General features: G+C 41.3%; 2 protein-coding genes across 5 annotated transcripts in view; one reads left to right on the forward strand and one right to left on the reverse strand.

Moving 5' to 3' along the window:
• The window catches only part of PCNX4 (pecanex 4), a 99,139-nt gene that overhangs the window by 29,946 nt on the left and 43,291 nt on the right, over positions 1–25,902 (reverse strand). For 2 of the 4 annotated variants that reach the window (XM_061156944.1, XM_061156940.1), the window contains one exon: positions 1,837–5,399. In XM_061156944.1, the coding sequence (XP_061012927.1) occupies positions 5,191–5,399 (209 nt within the window). In that variant the 3' untranslated portion in view covers positions 1,837–5,190. Of the gene's footprint in view, positions 1–1,836; positions 5,400–9,579; positions 9,675–25,902 lie in introns of those variants that run through there. The other 2 variants (XM_061156942.1, XM_061156943.1) reach the window with 2 other exon arrangements.
• DHRS7 (dehydrogenase/reductase 7) lies at positions 1,579–24,598 on the forward strand. Its single transcript, XM_061156945.1, has 7 exons — positions 1,579–1,825; positions 9,491–9,643; positions 11,381–11,487; positions 11,958–12,197; positions 14,513–14,635; positions 16,056–16,271; positions 24,404–24,598. The coding sequence occupies exons 1-7, from the start codon at positions 1,693–1,695 to the stop codon at positions 24,449–24,451; spliced, it is 1,020 nt and encodes a 339-aa protein (XP_061012928.1). The 5' UTR covers positions 1,579–1,692; the 3' UTR covers positions 24,452–24,598.

Raw genomic sequence — 25,902 nt, forward strand, 5'->3', positions numbered from 1 at the left:
TCCCATCCCTCTGGGTCATCCCAGTGCACCAGCCCTGAGCACTTGTCTCATGCGTCAAACCTGGACTGGCGATCTGTTTCACAATTGATAGTATACATATTTCAATGCTATTCTCTCAGATCATCCCACCCTCGCCTTCTCCCACTGAGTCCAAAAGTCTGTTCTGTACATCTGTGACTCTTTTTCTGTCTTGCATATAGGGTTATCATTACCATCCTTCTAAATTCCATATATATGGGTTAGTATACTGTGCTGGTGTTTTTCTTTCTGGCTCACTTCACTCTGTGTAATGGGCTCCAGTTTCATCCACCTCATTAGAACTGATTCAAATATATTCTTTTTAATAGCTGGGTAATATTCCATTGTGTATATGTACCACAGCTTTCTTATCCATTCATCTGCTGATGGGCATCTAGGTTGCTTCCATGTCCTGGCTATTATAAACAGTGCTGCGATGAACATTGGGGTGCACGTGTCTCTTTCAGATCTGGTTTCCTCGGTGTGTATGCCCAAGAGTGGGATTGCTGGGTCATATGGCAGTTCTAGTTCCAGTTTTTTAAGGAATCTCCACACTGTTCTCCATAGCAGCTGTACTAGTTTGCATTCCCACCAGCAGTGTAAGAGGGTTCCCTTTTCTCTACACCCTCTCCAGCATTTATTGCTTGTAGACTTTTGGATAGCAGCCATTCTGACTGGCGTGAAATGGTACCTCATTGTGGTTTTAATTTGCATTTCTCTAATAATGAGTGATGTTGACCATCTTTTCATGTGTTTGTTAGCCATCTGTATGTCTTCTTTGGAGAAATGTCTGTTTATGAACTAAACTAATTCTAACAGCTACAAGAGAAAGAACAAATATTATTACTGTGTATGAGCCACTGTGCCCTTCACAGGCTTTTTTTTTTTCTTTCATTTAAATTATATATTCTTCGTGGTTACAGATAAGGAAAAAAATTAGGGTCACTGAGGGCTGAGCTACCTGGACTCCAGCCGAGTTGGAGTTGGCTGAAGTCCTCAGAAAGTGCTCCTGGCACTAAGCTCAAGGGCAAGTTTGCCCAAGCTGCACTTTGCCATTCAACAATCACACGAGAATCACTTGCAAGGTGCTTTCCAGATGTAAGTGGACACAGGGCCAATCCTACTCATATACTGGGTTAATTTGGTGAGGGCGTGGCGTTAGCGCCGGGTGGACACAAAACCAAAACGGATGGGCTGTTAGGTCCATGTAGTTAAAGAAAGATAAGAAGGGAGAGGAGGAGGCCGAATTCACAGGCTGGAATATTTGTACGATTCTTGAGCTTCGAAAACTATTTGCATCTCAAAACAACTGTAAAAGAATCGGTCTTCAGATTACAAATGCTGTGACTACCTTACGAATAGGAATATCTCCAAGTGCTTAAGTGACCTACGCCGTTTGTTCCCACTGCAACAACTTACTGGGCGCCCAGGCGGACAAAACCTGGGCAGCGATCTCCGGGCTGGGCGCCCCACGCCCACCGCGGGCAGAACCGGGGCGGGCTCCCAGCGGGAGGGTTGGGGCGCGCCCTGCGGCTCCTCCCTCCTGCCTGCTCTCTGGGCGGGCCGGGGCAGCGGGGAAGGGCGGCGGCGCGGAAGCGCGATAGCCGCCAGGCGGCCTAGGCGCAGTTTAGGTGGCGGCGGTCAGTCCATCTTCCTCCCGCGGAGCAGGGCGCCATGAGCTGGGGGCTGCTCCTCTGGTTGCTGGCGCTGTGCGCGCTGCTGGCGCTCGCCGTGCAGCTGCTGCGCTTCGTGCGGGCCGACGCGGACCTGACCCTGCTGTGGGCCGAGTGGCAGGGGCGACGCCCAGGTGAGGACGCGCTGCCGCCTCTCTGCACTGGGAGCCCGGGTTCCGTGGTGCGATCGGATTTCCGCTGCCCCAGCGTCCCTCCGGGTGGCGTGGAGCTTCCGGGCGGCGAGGCTGCGCCTTTTTCAAGGGCTCTGGTTCGGGGTGGAAGGGGCCGGCGCCTTTTGTCTTCTGCCCTGGTACCTACGGACTTTGCCTTTTACTTGCTGAAGTAAAAGAGCCTTGGAATCGGCGGGGCGGCTTCAGGTCTCTGAGTTCTCCGCCTGGCTCCCAGGGATTCTGAAGCAGCGTGGGAGGACAGTACTTGGAGAAACAGTGCGCTTGTGAAGGCATGTCCTTTTGGAGCTACGTCCTGAAGTTGTTTATATGCCATCTCTCACTCTACTTAAGAGCAATGAAACAAAATTTGAGATGATAATACAGCCACCTACAAAGCTGCCTACCCATTGGGATAAAGGTAGAGAACTGGATTGGGTGTTTTGCCTGAAGGAAGACCGTTATTGGCATACTAAAAGACATTCTGCCCATCTTTTTTCTATGCCCAGCTTAATATTTGATGGTCGTTTACTAAACGCATTCTATGTGCTAAGCAGTGCACCAGACCCTTTTCATTTGTGACTGTTCACCTTTACAATGACTGTTATAAAGTAGGCATTATTAGTCTTATTTTCATAATGCTCAGAGAAGTTCAGTGGGCTGTCCAGAGCTAGGCTTTATGTCTACAAGGGCCAGCGGGAAGTGGGGTTTCCCTGGACCTAGTTTCCTGCATGAAAATATCTAAATCATGTGAGGAGGTTTACTTGGAAGTGATTCAGTGAAAAAGTGAAATTGTTAGTTGCTCAGTCGCTTCCAACTCTTTGGGACCTCATGGACTATAGTCTGTCAGGCTCCTCTGCCCATGGAATTCTCCAGGCAAGAATCCTGGAGTGGGTTGCCCTTCCCTTCTCCAGAGTATCTTCCCAACCCAGGGATCAAACTCCTGATCTACACTGCAGGCAGATTCTTTACTGTCTGAGCCACCAGAGAAGCCCTGGATAATGGAGCCAGAGAGAGAAGGGGAGCCCTATCACTTACATGGGGGTGAAAATTGGTTCTTGGGGACTGAAAAAAAATCTTAGATGGTACAATGTTTTATGCCCCTCCAAAGCTCAACCCTAACTGACAAAGTATTATTCCTTAGTATTTCATTTTTCTTGTTTCTTTTTTTGGAGGGGGGTGGGTATAGCATGTGTAGCACTTACATTGAGTTCACGGAAACTACGTAAAACATGTGCAAGATCAGGGTTACAAAACTATGGCAAATAGATGGCTGTGATTGGCAGACTTTCTCTTGGTCATTGGCCCATCTCAGCAGATGGAATGCATGTGCCCATGAGCTGCTTTGTGGACTTTAGTGTTTGATTCTATTTGTGCTTAGTGTTAACTTGGACTTTGAGAATTACATAAAAATACTTTATATTTTACTGTTCTACAAATTACTCAACTGATAATGTCAAGTGCTGAAGAGGAAAAACGTTGACAATATTTAGCAGCTAGTGAAATGAAAAGTTATTTTCACATATCAAGCAAAAGTTAAGGTGACTAAAGATAACTTTTAAGAAATTCATTTGGTTTTTTCAGTGTTTTACTTTTGCTGGAAAAATATCAGTTTTGAAGGATTTTTAAACACATTTAATTACTTTGTTATTATTATCATCATGTAGTTATATAATTTGCTGATTTACAAATATATGATACATTGCAATTTATGTAAATACATGTTATTCAGCAAAATAACTTTTGTAAATTTACAGTTGTAAAGTTAAATGTTAATAGCTTTTAAATTTTAATTTAACTTTTAACTTTTCAATTTCACCATGCTTAAACCTGCACTTACTGAAGAATAAACTTTATAGAACTCCTTTTATATCTAAAGCATAGATACATATATGTAAGGGCTTCCCAGGTGGCACTAGTGGTAAAGAACCTGCCTGTCAATGCAAGAGACACAAGAGATGCAGGTTCTATCCCTGGATGGGCAAGATCCGTTGGAGGATGGTATGGCAACCCACTCCAATATTCTTGCCTGGAGAATCCCATGGACAAAGGAGCCTGGCAGGCTACGGCCCATAGGGTCGCAGAGTTGGACATGACTGAAACGACTTGGCACAAAGATATATGAAGATATATAAACAGATATGCAGTATATTTGTGAAATTGTGAAATAGGGACGTTATTAGGAAAAATGACTAAAAAGACTTGGCAGGGGAGGATTAGGGAGTGAGAGAGTTGGAAGGGAGGTGAGGGCGATAGTGAAAAAGACTTAAAGGAACATGAAGATAGATTCAAGTTCCAAAAACAGTTCAAACTGGAAAGATGGGCAGACTCTATTAAGGTTTAAAAAAAATTATCCTTTTTTTCATCTTTATGTTGTTGTTGTTCAGCTGCAAAGTCATGTCCAACTCTCTATAACCCCTGGACTGCAGCACGCTAGTCTTCCCTGCCTTTCACTATTTCCCTGGGTTTGCTTAAATTCATGTCCATTGAATCAGTGATGCCATCCTTCCATCTCATCTTCTGTCACCCCCTTCTCCTCTTGCCCTCAATCTTTCCCAGCATCAGGGTCTTTTCCAATGAATCAGCTCTTCGCATCAGGTGGCCAAAGTATTGGAGCTTCAGCTTCAGCATCAGTTCTTCCAATGTATATTCAGGGTATTCAGGGTTGATATCCTGTAGGATTGACTGGTTTGATCTCTTTGCAGTCCAAGGGACTCTCAAGAGTCTTCTCCAGCACCACAGTTCGAAAGCATTAATTCTCTAACACTCAGCCTTCTTTATGGTCCAACTCTCACAGCCAAGCATGACTACTGGGAAAACCATAGCTTTGACTCTACTGGCAAAGTAATGTCTCTGCTTTTTAATATGCTGTCTAGGTTTGTCATAGCTTTTCTTCCAAGGAGCAAACATCTTAATTTCATGGCTGTAGTCACCGTCCACAGTGATTTCGGTGCCCAAGAAAATAAAATCTGTCACTGTTTCCACTTTTTCCCCATCTATTTGCCATGAAGTGTCACTTTAAAAAGTTGACAATATACTCACATAAGGCAACTTTTAAAAATACAAAAGGATACATGGTGACAAGTAAAGCTCTGTCTCACCCTTGTCTCTCACCCTTGTCTTGCCAGTGTGCTTCTTTGGAGGCAACCACCATTTCCTGCATTTTATGTATCCGTCTAGAGATACCTTCTGTGTCTCCAAGCATGTATCTCACATGGTAAAATTTCAGAGTGACTAATTTTAGGTACTGCACATAGATCCAGAAAAATCCATGGCACCAGTCCAGAGTAGGAAAAGTCTCAACAGCAGAGCATATGTGAGGAAAACAGCTCTTATTTGACAGTGACCTCAGTGAGGGTCAACTGTGCAGTGCCAGCAAAGATTAGGCAACCTTGTGGAGCTGTTTCATGTCTTATGGAACAGACTGCAAACAACAAAAGATGTTTTCTGAATACCTGCTTGTGTTGGCCTCTGTGCTGGGCACTGGGGACGCAGCAGTGACTGAGCCAGCCACTGTCTGGGTCTTCACGGCATGTCCCGTCTGAAAGACAAGAGAAGTGGTTTAGTCAAATCATGCTACTTGGAGCTGTTTAGACCCCTGGGAATCCTGTATCCTGCCGTGGCCAGCTCCTTTCAATAGAACATTGGCCAGTTGGAGCTTGTACAGAGGGTGTGAGGAGAAGGGTGAGGAAACCAGATGCCATGTCATCTGAGGGCAAGTAGCAGAAATTGGGTGTGTTTATTTAGCCTTAGAGAAGCAAGAGACGAAAGGACTTAGGGAGGACACAGCAGCCGTCTTCAGACAGATGAGACACTGTCGTGTGCTAGACAGGCCTGATTTATCCTTCCTGACACCACAAGGCAGACCTGCCGCCAGCTGCTGCTGGTCTGTAGAAGTTAAAGTTATCTGTGTGAGAAAATTCCTGAAGCCCTGAATGATTGTGCTCAGCGCTCAGTCGCTTTAGTCATGCCTGACTCTGTGCCCCTATGGACTGTAGCCCGCCAGGCTCCTCTGTCCATGGGATTTTCCAGGCAAGAATACTGGAGTGGGCGGTCATACCCTCCTCCAGGGGATCTTCCCAACCCAGGGATAGAACCTGGGTTCTATGTGTTCTGGGTTCTCCTGTGTCTTCTGCATCACAGGTGGATTCTTTACCCTGAGCCACCCGGGAAACCCATCTTGAATGATTAGACTTACCCCCTCCCAAATGAGCTGGTGCCTCAGAGGTAACTAGATTACTCATCCTGTGAGGGAATTAAATGGTCAACAGCTTCAGGGGAGAATTCTTAACCTGGGTTGGGGGTTGAACTCTAAGTTTCCTTTCAACTCTGAGAATCTGCTTTCAGAGACTCTTTAGGGGAGGCCATTATGTATACCAGATTCTGTCGAATTGGTTTTTTTTTTTTGACATTTTATTTATTTATTTTATTATTTTTTAAAGTCTTTATCGATTTTGTGGCAAATATTGCTTTGTTTTATTTTTTTGTTTTTTTCTGGCCCCGAGGCATGTGGGAACATTGCTTCCTGACTAGGGATCAAATCCACACCCTCTGCATTGGAAGGTGAAGTCTGAACCCCTGGACTGTCAGGGAAGTCCCTGTAGAATTGTTAAATAATTGGTGCTAAGTTAAAAAGTTTTCTTCTCCAGAGTGGGAGGAAGGGTATCAGAACTGCAGATGTACTAAGGTAAATGTAAGCCTGATAGTTTTCATTGTTGTATTAATATTTGCATACTGGTATAGAAATGAAGAGGGCTTCCCAGATGGTTCAGTGGATAAAGAGTCTGCCTGCAGTGTGGTAGACTCAGGTTCAGTCCCTCGGTCGGGAAGATTCTGTGAAGGAGGGCATGGCAACTCACTCCAGTATTCTTGCCTGGAGAATCCCATAGACAGAGGAGCCTGGTGGGCTATGGTCCATAGAGTCACAAAGAGTCAGACATGACTGAAGTGACTGAGCATGTATGTGTGCATGCAAAAATGAAATCTTTGTTACTGCTACGCTAGCTAGTAAACAGTTACAAACAAATTATATTCACCTTGGAGTCTTGTATACTGCAGAACTTTGGAACAATGAGTAGGAGATCAAACAAGTCAATCCTGAAGAAAATCAACCCTGAATAGTCACTGGAAAGACTGATGTTGAAGCTCCAATATTTTGGCCACCTGATGCAAACAGCCAACTCATTGAAAAAGACCCTGATGCTGGGAAAGATTGATGGCAAGAGGAGAAGGGGGTGACAGAGGATGAGATGGTTGGATGCAATCACTGACTCAACGGACATGAGTTTGAGCAAACTCAGTGAGATAGTGAAGGACAGGGACACTTGGTGTGCTGCAGTCCATGGACTTGCAAAGAGTTAGAGATAACTTAGCTACTGAACAACAATTTCCCAAAAAATTTGCAAGGTTGCTCAGTTGAGCCTTTCCATAAAAGTGCATTAGATTTAGGAGTTCCCTGGTGGTCTAGTGGTTAGGACTCAGAGCTTTGACTGCCATGACCTGGGTTCAATTTCTGGTCAGGGAACTGAAATCTCGGAAGCCAAAAAACATAGTGCAATAGATGATAGGAAAGCACTGTAACCCAGGCATAGTACTTGGGATGTTTCTGTCCTTTGTTTAGATATTTACATGAAATCGCTTTTCTGAAGATATTTGCTCGAATGGCTAAGATAGTTGGGTCTACAATATTGATCATATTAAAATGTGGCAGCTTAGGCTCGAGGTCGGACATACCTCGACAAATATCCTAGCTCTGCCAGGATTCTTGGGTGTTTATTCAACAGTGACTTGTGGAGTCCTTTTTCTAAGCGAGTTTCTGTGCCAGGCTCTGAGGACATAGCGATGAATAAAGGAGACAGGGTCCCAGCCCCAAGTAAATTTACAGTCTAGTGGTGTAAATTAATCTCTGTAAACCTCAGTTTCCTTTCTTGTAAAACTGAGGTAATTCCTGTTTCATAAAGTTCTTGTGAAGATTTTAATAAGGTAATATGTTTAAGCACATAGGAAGCAATGGAAAAATGTTAAGCCGTTGAAGTTAGTAATCCCATTTCCCCTGGCTGGAGAAATTAGAACATTCAGTGTTTTGCTGCCAAAATCCATTTGTTAAACAATTTTGCAACAATTAGAGTTGACATTTTATTAAGCACTGAGTCCCCTGGAGGAGGGCATGGCAACCCATTCCAGTATTCTTATCTTGAAAATCCCACAGACAGAGGAGCCTGGCGGGCTACAGTCCATGGATGGCAGAGTTGGACGTGACTGAAGCGACTTAGTTCACAACGCCCACACATGTGTCAGTCACTGTTCTGAGCGCTTTACGTGTTTTAACTCATCTCTCTCAACAATTCTATGAAGGAGGTTTTATTATTAATTCAATTTTCCACTTTTGGGAAATGAAGGCACTGAGTTCCCACGTGGGAGTATTTCACAGCTGTGTGTGACACAGCTGGTACTTGAACCCTGGGAGTTAAAGTGCAACCAGAGCACATACTGATTCACCAACACTTACACTTCAGAGTTGTTTGACTAAAATAGTAAACTGGCTTCCTGATTTTAACTTTTCTGATCCAAAATCAGCAATGTGTATCTTAAATAATACCTTGTTCCTGATTTTTGACAAATAACACATTTTAATAAGGTACACAGGAGCATTGCACTACCCTGACTTGATGGATTCAGATGGACAGTGGCTATTGTGTGCTGCAGTACAAGGAAGTTTTTCGTTGGAGAATAAACCACTTGTCAGTGCTTTATTTTACATTTTTACAATATTTAACAAGGTGATACCTGGCAAGCAGAGTATAACATTTCATCTCGCTCTCATATGTATTTCATCTTGGGTGAACTACTAGATTCTTCTAAGATGAAGGCTCAGGCATTTGGAAAGCTCTTTTATGAAATGACCTTTAGTTGCTAGGTATCAGATTATGATTGACAAGTGGGGCAAACATGACCTTAAAAATTCAGGGTGATTCTACCATACCATAGAGTAGAACTTGGTATACTCAGATTTATCATCAATACCACCAATGTGAGAAATTAGAATAATAGAATAGAAAACTGGATGGAACTATTAGTGATCATCTTATCTGAAGCCCTCATTTATGAATAAGGAAGGTGAGAAAATGAGTCCAGGTACCTTCTATCTACTTATCCTTACTTTTCATGATCAAATATGCAGATAAATAGAGCCTTAGAGTCAGACCATGGAGTTGTAAGGCTTACCTTGAAGTAAAGTCTGGAAAACTCTCAAAGAGTCTAGAGTACACAAAATAATACAGTTAGTAATAAACTGTTACTAATATGATTTCTAACACTAGGTAGGAAGTGTTTCCTTAAGGTATTTAATTAAAAAAATTTTAAACCACTTTATTGAGGTATGATTGTCATATAAGAAACTGTCCATATTTAGTGTACACAACTGGATGAGTCTGGGCTAAGTATACACCTGTGAGATCATCACCACAATCAGGGCTGTAAACATAGGATACTTAAAATTTTAAGTTCCACACATTATGTCTTCATATTCAATGATATTGTTTAAAACTATTTTTTTCCTTTGGTCAATCTTTGATTTATGGATGTAACCCATAGCTTATTTTCTCCCCTCAATCCCTACCCGCTTTTCAATAGAATGGGAGCTGACTGATATGGTGGTGTGGGTGACTGGAGCGTCCAGTGGGATTGGAGAGGAACTGGCTTACCAGCTGTCCAAACTAGGAGTTTCTCTTGTGCTGTCAGCCAGAAGAGTACATGAGTTGGAAAGGGTGAAAAGAAAGTGCCTTGGTGAGTAAATCTGAAATCGCAGCAGTGCTTCCTAGAAGTAAATCAGAGCCCAGAGTCAAAACGTGGGAATTTTAGGGGGAAGTGGGGGATTTTCATGGGCAGTAGACTCTGGTTCCAAATGCTGAGTGCTTTGATCCAACTCCTTTTCCTTTTGTCACTTCTTAGTTAGCTGGCCTGACCTTTTTCTTCTTTTTCTGCCACCTTTCTACCTTCTTCTTTTTTTTTTTTTTGCACTAATTCTTAGCATTAGGGATTGATCATCAGTTCTCTCAAATGCTGGTTTGGATTTTTAGTGACCACATAAATGTCTTACATTTTTATCTTAGACAAGGAACAATTTGGTTCTTATGAATGACATACATATACATTACCATAGACATTTAATTGATATTTTGTTAAAATGTCTGATTTTAAAGTCATATGAAATAATATAAGATTTTTGTTGTAAAGGACAAAAAAACAGGAGTGGAATTAAATTTTTTTTCCGGCCGTGCTGTGCAGCATGTGGGATCTTAGTTCCCTGACCAGGGATTGAACCAATGCCTCTGCAGTGGAAGTGTGGAGTCTTAACCCCTGGACCACCAGGGAAATCCCAGAGTAGAATTAAGTTTGAGAAGTGCAACTTGATATAATATTTTTCATATATACAGGACAATGGTGTTTTTCTTTATCTGTTTGGGTTTTGGTGTAGTTCACAGTAAAAGCAGTCTCAAGTAATACAGTTATTATTTCTCATAGGAAATTTAATATCTACACTGAAATAATTTTGAATTTTCCAGAAGATCGTTGTTGTGTGTTTTTTTTTTTTTTGTCATCTACTTGTCATTCTTTACAAATCTTTCTTTCACTTTGCTGATGGAACTAATCACCCAGATATGTAGTTAGCTGCTAAGGCCACAAGCCCTCTTTCACGATATTGCTCTTAAAGGCCTCTTGTGTTTTTGCACTGGGCCACTTCTTTTGACAGTTGCTCCTCTGCTGTTGAGACTTGCATGGGAAGAAATGAACCATAACAGTGTTTCTTAGCTTGAGTAAGATTATTTTCCTTTTATCTGTCATATCATGGGTGCAAACTTTTCTATTGCTTTTTAAAAAGTTAATATTTCATAATTTAATCCTGTGCCCATAAAGCAATTTCACCTCTTCTCTACTTACTTGTTTTTCTTATCAGAACACAACTTTGTTGTATTTCGGGGCTAGAATTCAAGGAAATTAGTTTGAACTGTTCTTTTGATAACAGAAATAGAGAGGGCCGTTACAGCCCAACGTGTTTCTTGGTTGGGAATTTCAGGATTGTGTCCTTTTCCTTATTCACCTCCTGGAATCCTTAGCCTCTGAAAGGAAGCTTTTCTGTGTCACGTGACTGGAAGACCCAAATTCTCATTGATTTTCAGCATAAATTTTTTAAAATTGTGTTTAAAAATCAAGCAGTGAACCTATCCTATAACAGATGTACAGAAATACCAACTTAGCTGTCAGGGAAGCCTGGTCCAATGTTAGGCTGTATATATTTAAGTAGAAGAGAGGAATTTTGTTTCCTGTGTACCCAGCCAGCTTTTTGTTCGATAAGATGTTGCCCATATCCCTGTCAATCCGCTTCTTGGTCCTTAAAGAAAACCTCATCCACAGGGCTTCACCCAGAAATGAGTTCATTGCTAAATGTGGTTGTAGGGTGAATGTTAAATGTAATGTGATTAGCACATGACTGCCATATTAATTTTAAGTGTCTTTATTTAGAGAATGGTAATTTGAAAGAAAAAGATATACTCATTTTGCCCCTTGACCTGACTAACAGAAGTTCCCATGAAATGGCTACCAAAGCAGTTCTCCAGGAGTTTGGCAGAGTAAGTAGCATTTTGAGTGCATGAATCTTGCTCTGAAGTAGCTGCAAAAGAGATTCCTATCTGTGGTGCTATCATTCAAAGGGCTGTAGGCTAATGGGTTCATGAAGCATCTCACTTCAGCTCAAGGGCCCAGCTGGGTCTCTTAATCTCTGAATCTGTGGCTTTATGTATTAATAATTGGAACTTTTCCTACCTTAATAAATTAACTCCTCCATGTAGAACAAAAGAAGCTAAAGATTCACTGTGCCGATTATTTCTGTTACATTATTTTCCATAAAAAGCCACTTAAGGTGGGAATTTAATTCCATAGGTGAATTTTGCTTTTATCTTTTCTGTTGCTGACCTCTGGAAATATACTGTCCTGTTCCATTGATTTATCAAGTTAACAATATAACTAACCATCCTTAGCAATTCCAACAATCCATCTAAGTCATCCCTAAAGTACCCCCTTTCTGATTTTCTTTACTTAGATAGACATTCTGGTCAACAATGGTGGAGTATCCCAGCGTGCTTTGTGTGTGGACACCAGCCTGGATGTCTTCAAGGAGCTAATAGAGCTTAACTACTTAGGGACGGTATCCTTGACAAAGTGTGTTCTGCCTCACATGATTGAGAGGAAGCAAGGAAAAATTGTTACTGTGAATAGCATTGTGGGAATTATAGCTGCACCCCTTTCTACTGGATACTGTGCCAGCAAACATGCTCTTCGGGTAAGGCTGTTAAAACTCACCTCTGATAGAACTGACCTGAACGTGTGTATGGAACATTTATTGTAAGAGATCACTGGGACTAGGTAGTGATGTTTGGAGACAGAGACACCCAGGAAGATCTTGGGTAGAAGACTTACCTAGAAGATGCTAAAAAGACTTGAGCCTCACATGCCTCTTTCTAATTCTGCAAACATCCAATGAGTACCTACACTGTGTCATACACTGCAACATATCCTGGGAATATAAAGATTATATGATCCCTGCCCTTACAAACTGTATAGTCTAGTTGACACGTCACCCTTTACCTTGTCCTCATTTCTACCACATCTTCATGGCAAATTTGGGGTCTACCCCTGTTTCTTCTACACACATTTCAGGATTCTACATGCATTTACTTGTCCTTCTCATTTCTGTGACTTTGTTTCCTTCCCCTTTGTTGTTGGTGTTTATTTTACCTGAATTTCTAAATGTACATGCCTGTCAGAAATAGAAACTACCCACTGGGTGATTAGCCCTGAGTGTCAAATCCCTACTGTGTCTAGCCTTGACTCTGTTTACTATGACTTCATTAGAAGAAGAAAATCTAGTTGAGGCAGAGTCTAGGAGAAAGTTTAATTTGGCTTGTGTAACTTATGAGATATGAGTACCAGAAATGAATAAATTTTTAATGTTGGCTTAAGAATGGATAAGAATAAACTGTAACTATATACACCATAACATGGAGCAAATTAAATTGTAAGGCCAATAGGAGGAAAATGATTAATAGAGACATGTGATATATAATTAATGCCGTTGAAGGTCAGTTTACGTAGAATGTTTCACTGTTGGAACAGTAAGATGCAACAGCTAAATGGTCATGTTTCATGAAAATTTGAAGCTTTTGTTCCATAGGATCCTCTTTCTGCTGTGAAGAGCAGACAATTGCAGAGAGTGATGAAATGAAATACTGCACTGATGATTTCCTCATATTTGGTAATAGGGTGTCAGTTACTTCCAGCAGGGCAGTTGGGCAACTCTCAGGCAGGCACACGAGGGAAGGTGGCCACCCCATCTGTTTGGTACCCAGTATCCCAGAAGACATGCAGGATGCTTTCAATCAAACACAGTAGAAGCTGTCTAGCCTGCCCTCCAAACTGTTTTGTACTGGATTTGATTGTCTGATACCATGTGTCAAGTTAAGATCTAGTTATACCAGTAGCTGAACACTGAAACCAGGAGTCTCTTTTTGAAGGGCACATTTCCTTCCCTGATACTCAGCAAGCTAGAGAGTGAACTTACTTGTTGAAAAGTTCACACACTATACTAGATGTGATTTCAAGCAAGGAGGAGTTTTAGTGTCTGGAGTATTGGCTTTCATGGTGTCCTCTCCCCTCTTTTGCTATAGAGGGGCAGAAGGTTAAAGTTCATTCATTCATTTACAAAGCCTTTTTTCCTGTCCATTTGAGTCAGGCACTGTATTAGTCTTGGACAGCACAAACCTTCAAAGGCCTTGTGTTTGTTAGGCATCAGCATTAAAGGCTGGTAACTGTTTAATGTTATTGGATCATAAATGAATGTACCTATGTTGGCTGCTTAGGCTTTTCAAAGTTAACTCAGTTTATCACAATGTAGTCTTGGAATATTTCCTGATTTAGGTGAAGAGATGAGGAGAAGTAGATGTTTACTTCCTATTTGGTTTAGAAATGGGCAGTATCTTTTAAGTCTGGAGGGTCTACCTTGTTTTTACAAAAGTCATTGAGTAAGCAATCATATTACATTTTTAACTAGCCATGTACTCTCTTACTACACCTAAAATAAAAATTTTTGCTGAAACTAATAGTCTCTTCAGATAGTAATTGAAAAAATGGAACTGTTCCTCTATGATAGTTTCCCTTAAGTACTAATTCCAACTTGCTTCCTGTTGCCCTATCATCTGTACTTTAGGCCACTTTTAGGGATCATCGAAAGAAGTCCAGCCTCAATGATGCTCAGTGAACATGCAACCCTTTCGGAGTGGGGAGCTGGCGACTGGGTATCAGATTCTTACAGGGTAGTCTCTCACTTATCCAGTGCAAAATCACTGATGGCACAAGCTAAACCAGTGCCATCGGGGGGATGAACCACTCATACCTGAAAAGAGTATGTTCTAGATTGCCTGCGGTGTTATCATCTTGTGTAATTACATTCCCTGTCCTTTACTCGGGCATTTTTCAGAACACATTTTGATAATGTGCTGCTATTGTCCTTCATAAAAAGTTGAAGAAAAGTAATTTTGTACTATTAGTAAACATGATATATGTGTCTGTATTTATTTGTTTTTTGTTTTTGTCTTTTAGGGATTTTTTAATACTCTCCGAACTGAACTTGCCACCTACCCAGGTATAACAATTTCTAACATTTGCCCGGGACCTGTGCAATCAAATATTGTGAAAAATGCCCTAACTGAAGAAGTCACAAAGGTAAAATTTCTAGTTGGTGAATAATTTGAATGCTTTAGTAGTCATACCCTGGCCTTACATCATTATGCCTCAGGGTTTTCATGTTAGAATCCCTTATGAATTATTTACATAACTTAACTCAGCATTAGGAAAACTGTTACGGTTAGCTGATAGTGCTTTGGCATCCAGCTTTAGTAACAGCTAAAGAAATTACTAAGATACTGCTTATAACTGATCTACTATTATGTGGGCTATCAATATTTTAAAAACCCAGTTTTAATCAATTCACAAATCATAGCAATGTTGAAAGTTCTGTGTGGCTGAATTTTAGTAAATTAAATCTTACTGGGATTTTAAAAGGGATTATGGTGAAGGAACTTAGCAAAACCCCCCTTGTTGAGATGTAGTAGTTTTAGGTTGACCTCACCTAGGCTTGTGCTTCCCTCAGCTCATAGTTTACACGTAATTAATCTATCAAATGAACAATAAATGTCTCATGAAGAATCCAGTATCACTCCATAATACAAAAAACTCTCTAAAGACCATGAAATTTTCCTTCTTCTCCCCTAATGTTTCTACTGAGATATAAATCTATATGTTTCCATGTAAATGTTTACCTATACAATTTATATTTTGCATTTTCTATGGTGGCACTGTAGTAAAATAGAATAAGCACAATGTTACAGGAATCAGGGGACCTGGAATATAGAACTGGTTACTACCAAATGGTCTGTGTGAGCACAGATAAAAGTTACTGCCTTTCTGGGCTTCAGTTTATTTGTAAAACGGTAATGGGTTAACTAAAGTAGCAGTTCCAAATTTTTTCAATATCAAGAAACCACTTTTATCTTCTTTCTCTATTTCATCCTCATGGACTCCATGTTTTATAGAACTTCATTTGCTAAATGTATGTATTAATAATTTGTTTAAAATTATTATTAAAATTACATAGACTTACCATTAAGTACTTTAAGATGGTACAATTCTAACTAAAAGTGAATAACTGTTATCTTTTAGTTAGCCTGCACACTTATCTGGTTAAGTATATGAATTCTATTAGGTTTTCTGAAATATATAGCTTATGTGTGCATGTTTAGTCAGGTCTGACTCTGCGACCCCATGGACTGCAGCTCACTAGGCTCCTCTGTTCATGGAATTTTCCAGGCAAGATTACTGAAGTGGGTTGTCATTTCCTCCTTCAGGGCATCTTCCAGACCTAGGGATCGAACCCACATCTCTTGCATCTCTTTCAATGGCAGGAGAGCCCTGTGCCTCCTGGGAAGCCCACAAATAGCTTACAGGCACCCCTTAGTGCCTATGTGGACTCCTGAGGGGCATGAGGCCACAGTAAAGGAATCACTCAACTGGATGTCTACTAAAAGTTCTGTGAGATACCCTAGAAATATAGTCATCACTCATGAATTTTTCTAAATTTTCTTAGACTACAGGCAGCACTGCAGATGAGTCCTACAAGATGGCAACCAGTCGTTGTGTGCGGCTGATGTTAGTCACCATGGCCAATGATTTGAAGGAAGTTTGGATCGCTGATCACCCTTTTTTGCTAATGTTCTATTTGTGGCAATATATGCCAACCTTGGCCTGGTGGTTAACCAACAAAGCAGCAAAGAGAAGGATTGAGAACTTCAAGAGTGGTGTGGTAAGTCCAATTTATACATTTCTGAATTCATATCAGTCTTGTAGGAAAGCATGAAATTTTCCAATGCTTAAAAACTTTTCTTACTAACTGTCTGCCAATCTCATGATATATTAATGAATACAAAAGATATAAAAAGTTTCCCATCCCCAATGCATATCTGTAGGTTTACTGTAAATTACTACTGGTCTTGGAGAAAGTTTTCTACAAGGTAAAAATCAAATCAAAGATTGCCATTTTTTTCTTCTATGTTGCTCTTTGGCCAGTGTATGTGCCAAAATGCTTTTTCTCCACCATGTGTCCCCACAGACTCCAACCCATCCTACGAGTCTCTACATTCTGTAAGTGTCACCTCCTTGGGTTGATACCTGGCCTCCCCTCCCATTTCTCCCCAGGACTAGATGCACGTCAGCCCTCTGTCAAAGCACTTCCACACTATTAAGAGATGTAGTCTCACCTGTAGTACTGGTTCCTTTGACTTTGTTCTAGAAGGTTGGTTTGCACATCTGAAATGTGCCTATGTCCGTGTTTAGGAAAACTTGCTGATAACTTATTCTTTCAGCACTCATTTTTCCAGAAAAGTGAGGAATGTTAAATGAACTGGTGAAAAATGAAACAAAAAACCAAACACCCAAACAAAATACTTAAAGAGACTTAAAGGTTCTAAAACTTTCAATATGCACTAACATGTTTAGAACTTGAAAAATCACAAAGAGGGCTATTCATTTTATACTAACCAGTTTGTTTTGGGTCAAAACATTTATAAGTGATTTCATAATGTTGGAACTTGGTACTGTGGGGGTGGTTCTAAAGGTAGAGCTTCATCAAATATTGCATCAGAGTCTGAAATTTAGAGGACAGCAGATAAAGTGGCATTGTGCCCAGCGATAGATAAGAGTTGAGGGGGAAAGGCCACCTTACTAAAGAGGTGAACCAACATTCTGGTTAAAAGCATGGAACAAGGTGCTGGACTACCTAGGCTGAAATCCTAGCTATACCCCATACTCATCCTACGATCCCAGGCAAGTTATTTCTCTATATCTCAATCTCCCCATCTACAATACTTTGGCCACCTGATAAGAAGAACCGACTCATTGGAAAAGACCCTGATGCTGGGAAAGATTGAAGGCAGGAGGAGAAGGGGATGACAGAGGATGAGATGGTTGGATGGCATCACCGACTTGATAGACCTGAGTTTGAGCAAGCTCTGGGAATTGGTGATGGACAGGGAGGCCTGGTGTGCTGCAGTCCATGGGGTTGCGAAGAGTTGGACACAACTGAGTGAACTGAACTGAACTGAACCATTTACAAAATGAAGATTACTGTTGATAGTAGCACCTAGTCATAGGATTGTTATGGGGATTAAATGAGTTAGTATGTGGAAAGCTCTTAAAATCTACCATGGTGTGTTACAGTCATTAAGTATTAGCTGTTACTGCTTTTGTTTTAATGGCAGGAGGATATTTAGCAAACAGACAGTAAAGATTAAAGAATTAAATAATATGGCAGAGGGAGAATGCATTATAGAAATCACTGTTTCAGAGGAGAAAGAAGGACTAGAGGCTAGAGTTTCAGTCCCATTGTAGCAGTTGTTCATAAGAAGGTTAGTTTGTTTTGTATACAGAATACCAACAGAATACTTAACGTAAATCTTGGGCTTCCCTAGTGCCTCAGTAAAGAATCCACCTGCCAATGCGGGAGATGCAAGTTCGATACCTGGGTCAGGAAGATCCCCTGGAGAAGGGAACGGCAACCCACTCCAGTATTCTTGCCTGGGAAATCCCAGGGACAGGGGGGCCTGACGTGCTATACACCATGGGGTAGCAAAAATGTCAGATACAACTTAGCAACTAAACAACAGCAGTGTAAATATAGGCATTGCATTACATCTAACATTTGCTAAAAATCATGACTTCTCTCTTCCTACCAACATATTTGAATTATTGCTTATTAGGTGGTCTGACTGCTTTATCACTTTATGATAAACTAGGCATCCTTTCATTTCCCCAAATCATTTTGAGATATATCTTATTCTTTACACAAAACCCTAGAAACTTTAAGAAGTTGTTCATTTTTTTTTTACTTCTCTCCTCATTGCTCTTTCCTCCCTACTGTTATTTTGTATTGTGTATATTCATCTCCTTATTGAAATTTGTTTGTAAAAATCTCAGTTAAGAGAATGCCACTATTATTCCCAAACTAAATGTTGTTGTTATTCAGTCACTAAGTTGTGTCTGACTCTATGATCTCGTGGATTATAGCACCCCAGGCTCTTCTGTCCTTCACTATCTCCTGGAGTTTGCTCATATCCATGTTCATTGAGTTGTGGTGCTATCTAACTATCTCATCCTCTGTTGCCCCCTTTTCCTTTTGCCTTCAATATTTCCCAGCATCAGGGTCTTTCCCAGTGAGTCAGCTCTTCTCATCAGGTGGCCAAAGTATTGGAGCTGCAGCCTTAACATCAGTCCTCCCAATGAATATTAAGGGTTGCTTTCCTTTAGGATTGATTGGATTGATCTCCTTGCAGTCCACAGGACTCTCAAAAGTCTTCTCCAGCACCACGATTTGAAAGCATCAATTCTTTGGTGCTCAGCCTTCTTCATGATCCACCTCTCAAATCCATACATGACTACTGGAAAAACTATGACTTTCATTATACGGACCTTTGTTGGCAAAGTGATGTCTCTGCTTTTTAATACATTGTTTAGGTTCGTCATAGCTTTCCTTCCAAGGAGCAAGTCTTTTAATTGCATGACTTGCAGTCACCATCCACAGTGATTTTGGAGCCCAAGAAAAGAAACTCTGTCAGTGCTTCCACTTTTTCCTCTTCTATTTGCCATGAAGTGATGACCAGATCCCATGATCTTAGTTCTTTGAATGTTGAGTTTTAAGCCAGCTTCTTCACTCTTCTCTTTCACCTTTACCAAGAGGCTCTTTAGTTCCTTTTTACTTTCTGCCACTAGAGTGGTATGATCGGCATATCTGAGATTGTTGATATTTCTCCCAGCAGTCTTGATTTCAGCTGGTGATTCATCCAGCCCAGCATTTTGCATGATGTACTTTGCATAGATGTTAAATAAGCAGGGTGACAATATACAGCTGTGTCGCACTCCTTTCCCAATTTGGAACCAATTGTTCAACATCTAGTTCTAACTCTTTCTTCTTGACCCATATTCAGGTTTCTTAGGAGACAGGTAAGGTGGTCTCTTAAAGAATTTTCTGCAGTTTGCTATGATCCACACAAAGGCTTTAGTGTAGTCAGTGAAGCAGAAATAGATGTTTTTCTGGAATTCCCTTGCTTTCTCAGTGATCCAACAAATGTCGGCAATTTGATCTCTGGTTCCTCTGCCTCTTTGAAACCCAGCTTGTACATCTGGAAGTTCTTGGTTTGTGTACTGCTGAAGCCTAGCTTGACGGATTTTCAGCATACCCTTGCTGGCACATGAAATGAGCACAGTTGTACAGTAGTTTGAATAGTTTTTGGCATCGCCAAATGAACCAAGATCATCTGTCATTTTCTTGTCATCTCCTGCTTGACCACATTGAATTTACCTTGGTTCATGGATCTAACATTCCAGGTTCCTATGCAATATTCTTCTTTACAGCATTAGACTTTACTTTCACCACCAGATACATTCACAACTGAATGTTGTTTCCGCTTTGGCCCAGCCACTTAATTCTTTTTTTTTTTTTTTTTCCTTTACTTTTATTAGTTGGAGGCTAATTACTTTACAATGTTGTAGTGGTTTTTGCCATACATTGACATGAATCAGCCATGGATTTACATGTGTTCCCCATCCTGAACCCCCCTCCCACCTCCCTCCCCATCCCATCCCTCTGGGTCATCCCAGTGCACCAACCCTGAGCACTTGTCTCATGGATCCAATCTGGACTGGCGATCTGTTTCACAATTGATAATTGTGATGTTTTCATGTTTCAATACATGTTTCAATGCTATTCTCTCAGATCATCCCACCCTTGCCTTCTCCCATAGAGTCTGTTCTATACATTTGTGTCTTTTTCTGTCTTATATATAGGGTTATCGTTACCATCTTTCTAAATTCCATATATATGCGTTAGTATACTGTATTGGTATTTATCTTTCTGGCTTACTTCAATCTGTATAATGGGTTCCAGTTTCATCCATCTCATTAGAACTGATTCAAATGTATTCTTTTTAGTAGCTGAGCAATATTCCACTGTGTATATGTATCATAGCTTTCTTATCCATTTGTCTGCTGATGGGCATCTAGGTTGCTTCCATGTCCTGGCTATTATAAACAGTGCTGCAATGAACATTGGGGTACACGTGTCTCTTTCAGTTCTGGTTTCCTCGGTGTGTATGCCCATAAGTGGGATTGCTGGGTCATATGGCAGTTCTATTTCCAGTTTTTTAAGGAATCTCCACACTGTTTTCCATAGTCCAGCCACTTAATTCTTTATGGAGCTAGTAGTAATTGCCCTTTGCTCTTCCTCAGTAGCATATTAGACACCCTCTGACCTTAGGGGGCCCATTTTCTGGTGTCCTGTCTTTTTGTCTTTTCATACTGTCCATGAGGTTCTCTAGGCAAGAATTTGTTTCTGTTCTTTAGGCTAGGAACAGTATGTCTGGAACCTTGTTTTGATGTATTGTTATTAATTGTAGGCATCTAAAACAATAACATCATTGAATTTTATGTTATAATTTGGTTTTGTCTTATTTAGTGTAAATTCTTGAAAGTGGTAAATGGGTATCTCCCCAAATGAAATGTCACTTCTGGGAGGGAGGAGCCAAAATGGCGGAGGAGTAGGACGGGGAGACCACTTTCTCTCCTACAAATTCATCAAAAGAATAACTGAACGCAGAGCAAACTTCACAAAACAACTTCTGATCGCTAGCTGAGGTCATCAGGCGCCCAGAAAAGCAGCCCATTGTCTTCGAAAGGAGGTAGGACAAAATATAAAAGATAAAAAGTGAGACAAAAGAGCTAAGGATGGAGATCCGTCCCGGGAAGTCTTAGGCGGCATTGCTTGGGGTAGGGTCCGGGCCTGAGTGCCCTGAGGACAATCGGAGGGAGCTTCTGTGAGTTGCCAACTTGAACTGTGGGAGACCAAAAGAGAGAGAGTAAATTAACCGGCCCGAACACACTGCCGGCCATTCGCAGAACAAAGAGACCGAGAAAATCCAGAGAAGAGCTCGCAGGCTGCGGACCGGCCCAGCCCCGCCGGAGGCAGGAGGCGGGGGGGAGGGGAAGGTCGCGGCGAGACACAGGGCGCAGGCACCCGACCGGCGCGGGCGGGGACTGGGGCTGGGGACGCGGAGGGCAGAAGGCGCAGGCACCCGACTGGCGCCAGCGGAAACTGAGACTGGGTCGGTGGAAGGGAGGGGGCGCGCCACACCTGGGGAGAGTGCGCCCACCAAGCCCCTGGCTGCCTGGACCGCTCTGACGGGGAAGGCACTGAGAGCAGGCGCAGCTTTTCGTTCCGCGCTTTTGTGGAACACCCGAGGGCTGGAACTTCGCGCAGCGCGGGGCGCGCTCCATATAGAACAGCCGGGAGCCTGAGCAGCGCAGACGGAGAGGGCAGCGTCGGCCCCTCCCGGCAGCGCCAGTCCGTCCCCGCGGCGCAAGCCCGTCCCCACAGCGCCAGCCCCTCCCCGCAGAGCGACGGAACTAGCTACCTAAATAAGAGTCCACTTCCGCCCGCCTGTGTCAGGGCGGAAATGAGGCTCTGAAGAGACCGGCAAACAGAAGCCAAATAAACAAAGGGAACCGCTTCAGAAGGGACTAGTGCAACAGATTAAAATCCCTCTAGAAAACACCGAATATACGGGAAGGGGCCTGTAGATATCGAGAAGCGTAAGCTGGAACGAGGAGCTATCTGAAACTGAGCCGAACCCACACTGACCGCAACAGCTCCAGAGAAACTCCTAGATATAATTTTACTTTTTTCTCTTTTTCTCTTTTTTTTTTCTTTTTTATTTTTTCTCTTTCATTTTCCTTTAAAATCCCCTATTACTCCCCCATTACTCCTTAACTTTCATTTCCATAGATTTTTACGATTTCTTTAATTAGGGAAAAAAAAATTTTTTTTTTCTTTTTTTTTTTTCTTTTTCTTTCTTTTTTCTTCTTTATTTTTCTTTCCTTTTTCTCTTCTATTTTCCATTTTTCTTTTTCTCTTATTTCTTTTAAAATCCTCTAGTACTCCTCTACTACTCCTTAATTTTCATTTTCAATATACTATAACCTTACAAAAAAAAAAAAAAGAAGAGAAGCCCTATTTTTAAACCGAAGATTATTCTCTCCCAATCTTGACTCTCTGTTTTCTACCTCAGAACACCTCTATTTCCTCCTTTCCCCTTCTATTCCCATTCAAATTCTGTGAATCTTTGTAGGTGACTGGGCTACGGAGAACACTCTGGGAACAGACAGCTGCGTAGATCTGTCTCTCTCCTCTTGAGTCCCCCTTTTTCTCCTCCTGCTCATCTCTATCTCCCTCCTCCCTCTCCTCTTCTTCATGTAACTCTGTGAACCTCTCTGGGTATCCCTAACGGGGGAGAATCTTTTAGCCATTAACCTAGAAGTTTTCTTATCAGGGCTGTATAGTTGGAGAAGTCCTGAGACTACAGGAAGAATAAAACTGAAATCCAGAGGCAGGAGACTTAAGCCCAAAATCTGAGAACACCAGAAAACTCCTGACTACATGGAACTTTAAGTAATAAGTGACTGTCCAAAAGCCTTCATACCTACACTGAAACCAACCACCACCCAAGAGCCAATAAGTTTTAGAGCAAGACATACCACGCAAATTCTCCAGCAACACAGGAACATAGCCCTGAACATCAACATACAGGCTGCCCAAGGTCACACCTAACACATAGACCCATCTCAAAACTCATTACTGGGCACTCCATTGCTCTCCAAAGAGAAGAAATCAAGTTCCACGCACCAGAACACTGACGCAAGCTTCCCTAACCAGGAAACCTTGACAAGCCAATCGTCTAACCCCACCCACTGGGTTAATCCTCCACAATAAAAAGGAACCACAGACCTCCAGAATACAGAAAGCCCACTCCAGATACAGCAATCTAAACAAGATGAAAAGGCAAAGAAATACCCAACAGGTAAAGGAACATGAAAAATGCCCACCAAGTCAAACAAAAGAGGAGGAGATAGGGAATCTACCTGAAAAAGAATTTAGAATAATGATAATAAAAATGATCCAAAATCTTGAAAACAAAATGGAGTTACAGATAAATAGCCTGGAAACAAAGATTGAAAAGATGCAAGAAATGTTTAATAAAGACCTAGAAGAAATAAAAAAGAGTCAATTAAAAATGAATAATGCAATGAATGAGATCAAAAACACTTTGGAGGGAACCAAGAGTAGAATAACGGAGGCAGAAGATAGGATAAGTGAGGTAGAAGATAAAATGGTGGAAATAAATGAAGCAGAGAGGAAAAAAGAAAAAAGGATCAAAAGAAATGAGGACAACCTCAGGGACCTCTGGGACACTGTGAAACGCCCCAACATTCGAATCATAGGAGTTCCAGAAGAAGAAGACAAAAAGAAATGCCATGAGAAAATACTCGAGGAGATAATAGCTGAAAACTTCCCTAAAATGGGGAAGGAAATAGCCACCCAAGTCCAAGAAACCCAGAGAGTCCCAAACAGGATAAACCCAAGGCGAAACACCCCAAGACACATATTAATCAAATTAACAAAGAAATGTCACTTCTTAGAAATTACTGAATTGCCTTGTTTTATTCTTTAAGCAATATACTAAAAGTTCACAAATGATTTTGGAGTTATCTTTCAAGTATTTTAATTCTAAAGACTCTTTGTATGTATTAAAGCAAGCCAGTGTAGGTATGACATGCTGATCAGAAGAGTAATAGAAATTTCAGCATTTATGAAATGGCATACTCATATGTTAACAAATGACAGGGAAATAATGTTGCTAAGCCCCTTAGAGATATTTTTTGTAGCTCTACAATTTTGGCTTTGATTTTTATTCCTATTTAAGTATTTTTCCAGGGATTTATAAGGATTCTCAACAGTGAATCATGATGATATAGGTTCTCAAAACAGAAGGAATTAATTGTCAAAAACTGGGATAGAGGAAACTGATTCATGTTTCTGTTATTTTGTTATAGGATGCAGATTCCTCTTATTTTAGAAGCGTGAAGAAAAAACATGACTGAAGGAGTACTTGCATTTCTCAAGCCACTGGAAAGAGAAATGGAAAACACAAAAAATGGCGATCTTCTTACACATTGAAGAATAATTTGTCATTTTATTTCTTAATAGATATAACTTTCTTTTCAATATGTAATAAATAACAAGAATGACAGGAGTCTTGCCATAAATATGTTAATAATACATATTACATTCCTGGGTAATGTACTCTAGTATATATGCTTAAAATTTAGGTTAGCAGAATGCTAACCAAAGAATTATAGTAATCCATTTACCATAAATGCACGGGCTATTACATGAAGCAGAGTGCTGGACAGCAGGCAGATACAAAGAAGTGTCTGAAAAGGTCCTGCCTCCAAGGTGCTTACACTTTCTTGGAAGAGTTCACAGGTACATATGACTGGAATTTGACACCATAGGTAGGACTCATAGCAGCCGTTATTTTTAAAAACCTGTTATATGTCATTTGCTGTACTGAGGTGGTTTGTAATTAATTAATTAACTTATTCCTCATAACAGCCTTCTAAGGTAGGTGGTATTATCCACCTTTGTAGATGAAGAAAGAAATGCCCAAAGCAAGTAGATGTTACTTTCCCAAGGTCACAGAGCTAGTAATGGGTAAAGCCTGGGTTAAACTCAGCTCAGGAAGATTCCATTGGTGACTTCTTATTTTAGTTATTATTGTCAATTTTACTTTAACCTTTAGTGTCTTACAGTAGAAAACATGCATAGGCTACAAGAGAAAACCAACAAATGTTCCTTGACTATTTACTATCCAAGGGAGAACAGGGGAAGAAAAACATGGTTCTCATTGATAAGTGGTTCACATTTTAGTTAAAGACAAGGTTCAGTTCAGTTCAGTCACTCAGTCATGTCTGACTCTTTGCGACCCCACAGACTGCAGCACGCCAGGCTTTCCTGTCCATCACTAATTACCAGAGCTTGTTCAAACTCTGTCCATCAAGTTGGTGATGCCATCCAATGATTTCATCCTGTCACGCCTTCTCCTCCTGCCTTCAATCTTTCCTAGCATCAGGGTCTTTTCCAATGAGTCAGTTCTTCTCATCAGGTGGCCAAAGTATTGGAGCCATCAGTCTTTCCAATGAATACTCAGGACTGATTTCCTTTAGGATGGGCTGGTTGGATTGCCTTGCAGTCCAAGGGACTCTCAAGAATCTTCTCCAACACCACAGTTTAAAAGCATCAATTCTTCGGCACATCAATTCTTACGGTCCAACTCTCACATCCACACATGACTACTGGAAAAACCACAGCCTTGACTAGCTGGACCTTTGTTGGCAAAGTATTGTCTCTGCTTTTTAATATGCTGTCTAGGTTGGTAAAGAATCTGCCTGCAATGCAGGAGACCCAATCCCTGGGATGGGAAAATCCCCTGGAGAAGGAAATGGCAGCCCACTTCAGTATCCTTGCCTGGAGAATCCCAAGGACAGAGAAG

Source organism: Dama dama, chromosome 12 (assembly GCF_033118175.1).
Source record: "Dama dama isolate Ldn47 chromosome 12, ASM3311817v1, whole genome shotgun sequence".
NCBI lineage: Eukaryota > Metazoa > Chordata > Mammalia > Artiodactyla > Cervidae > Dama > Dama dama.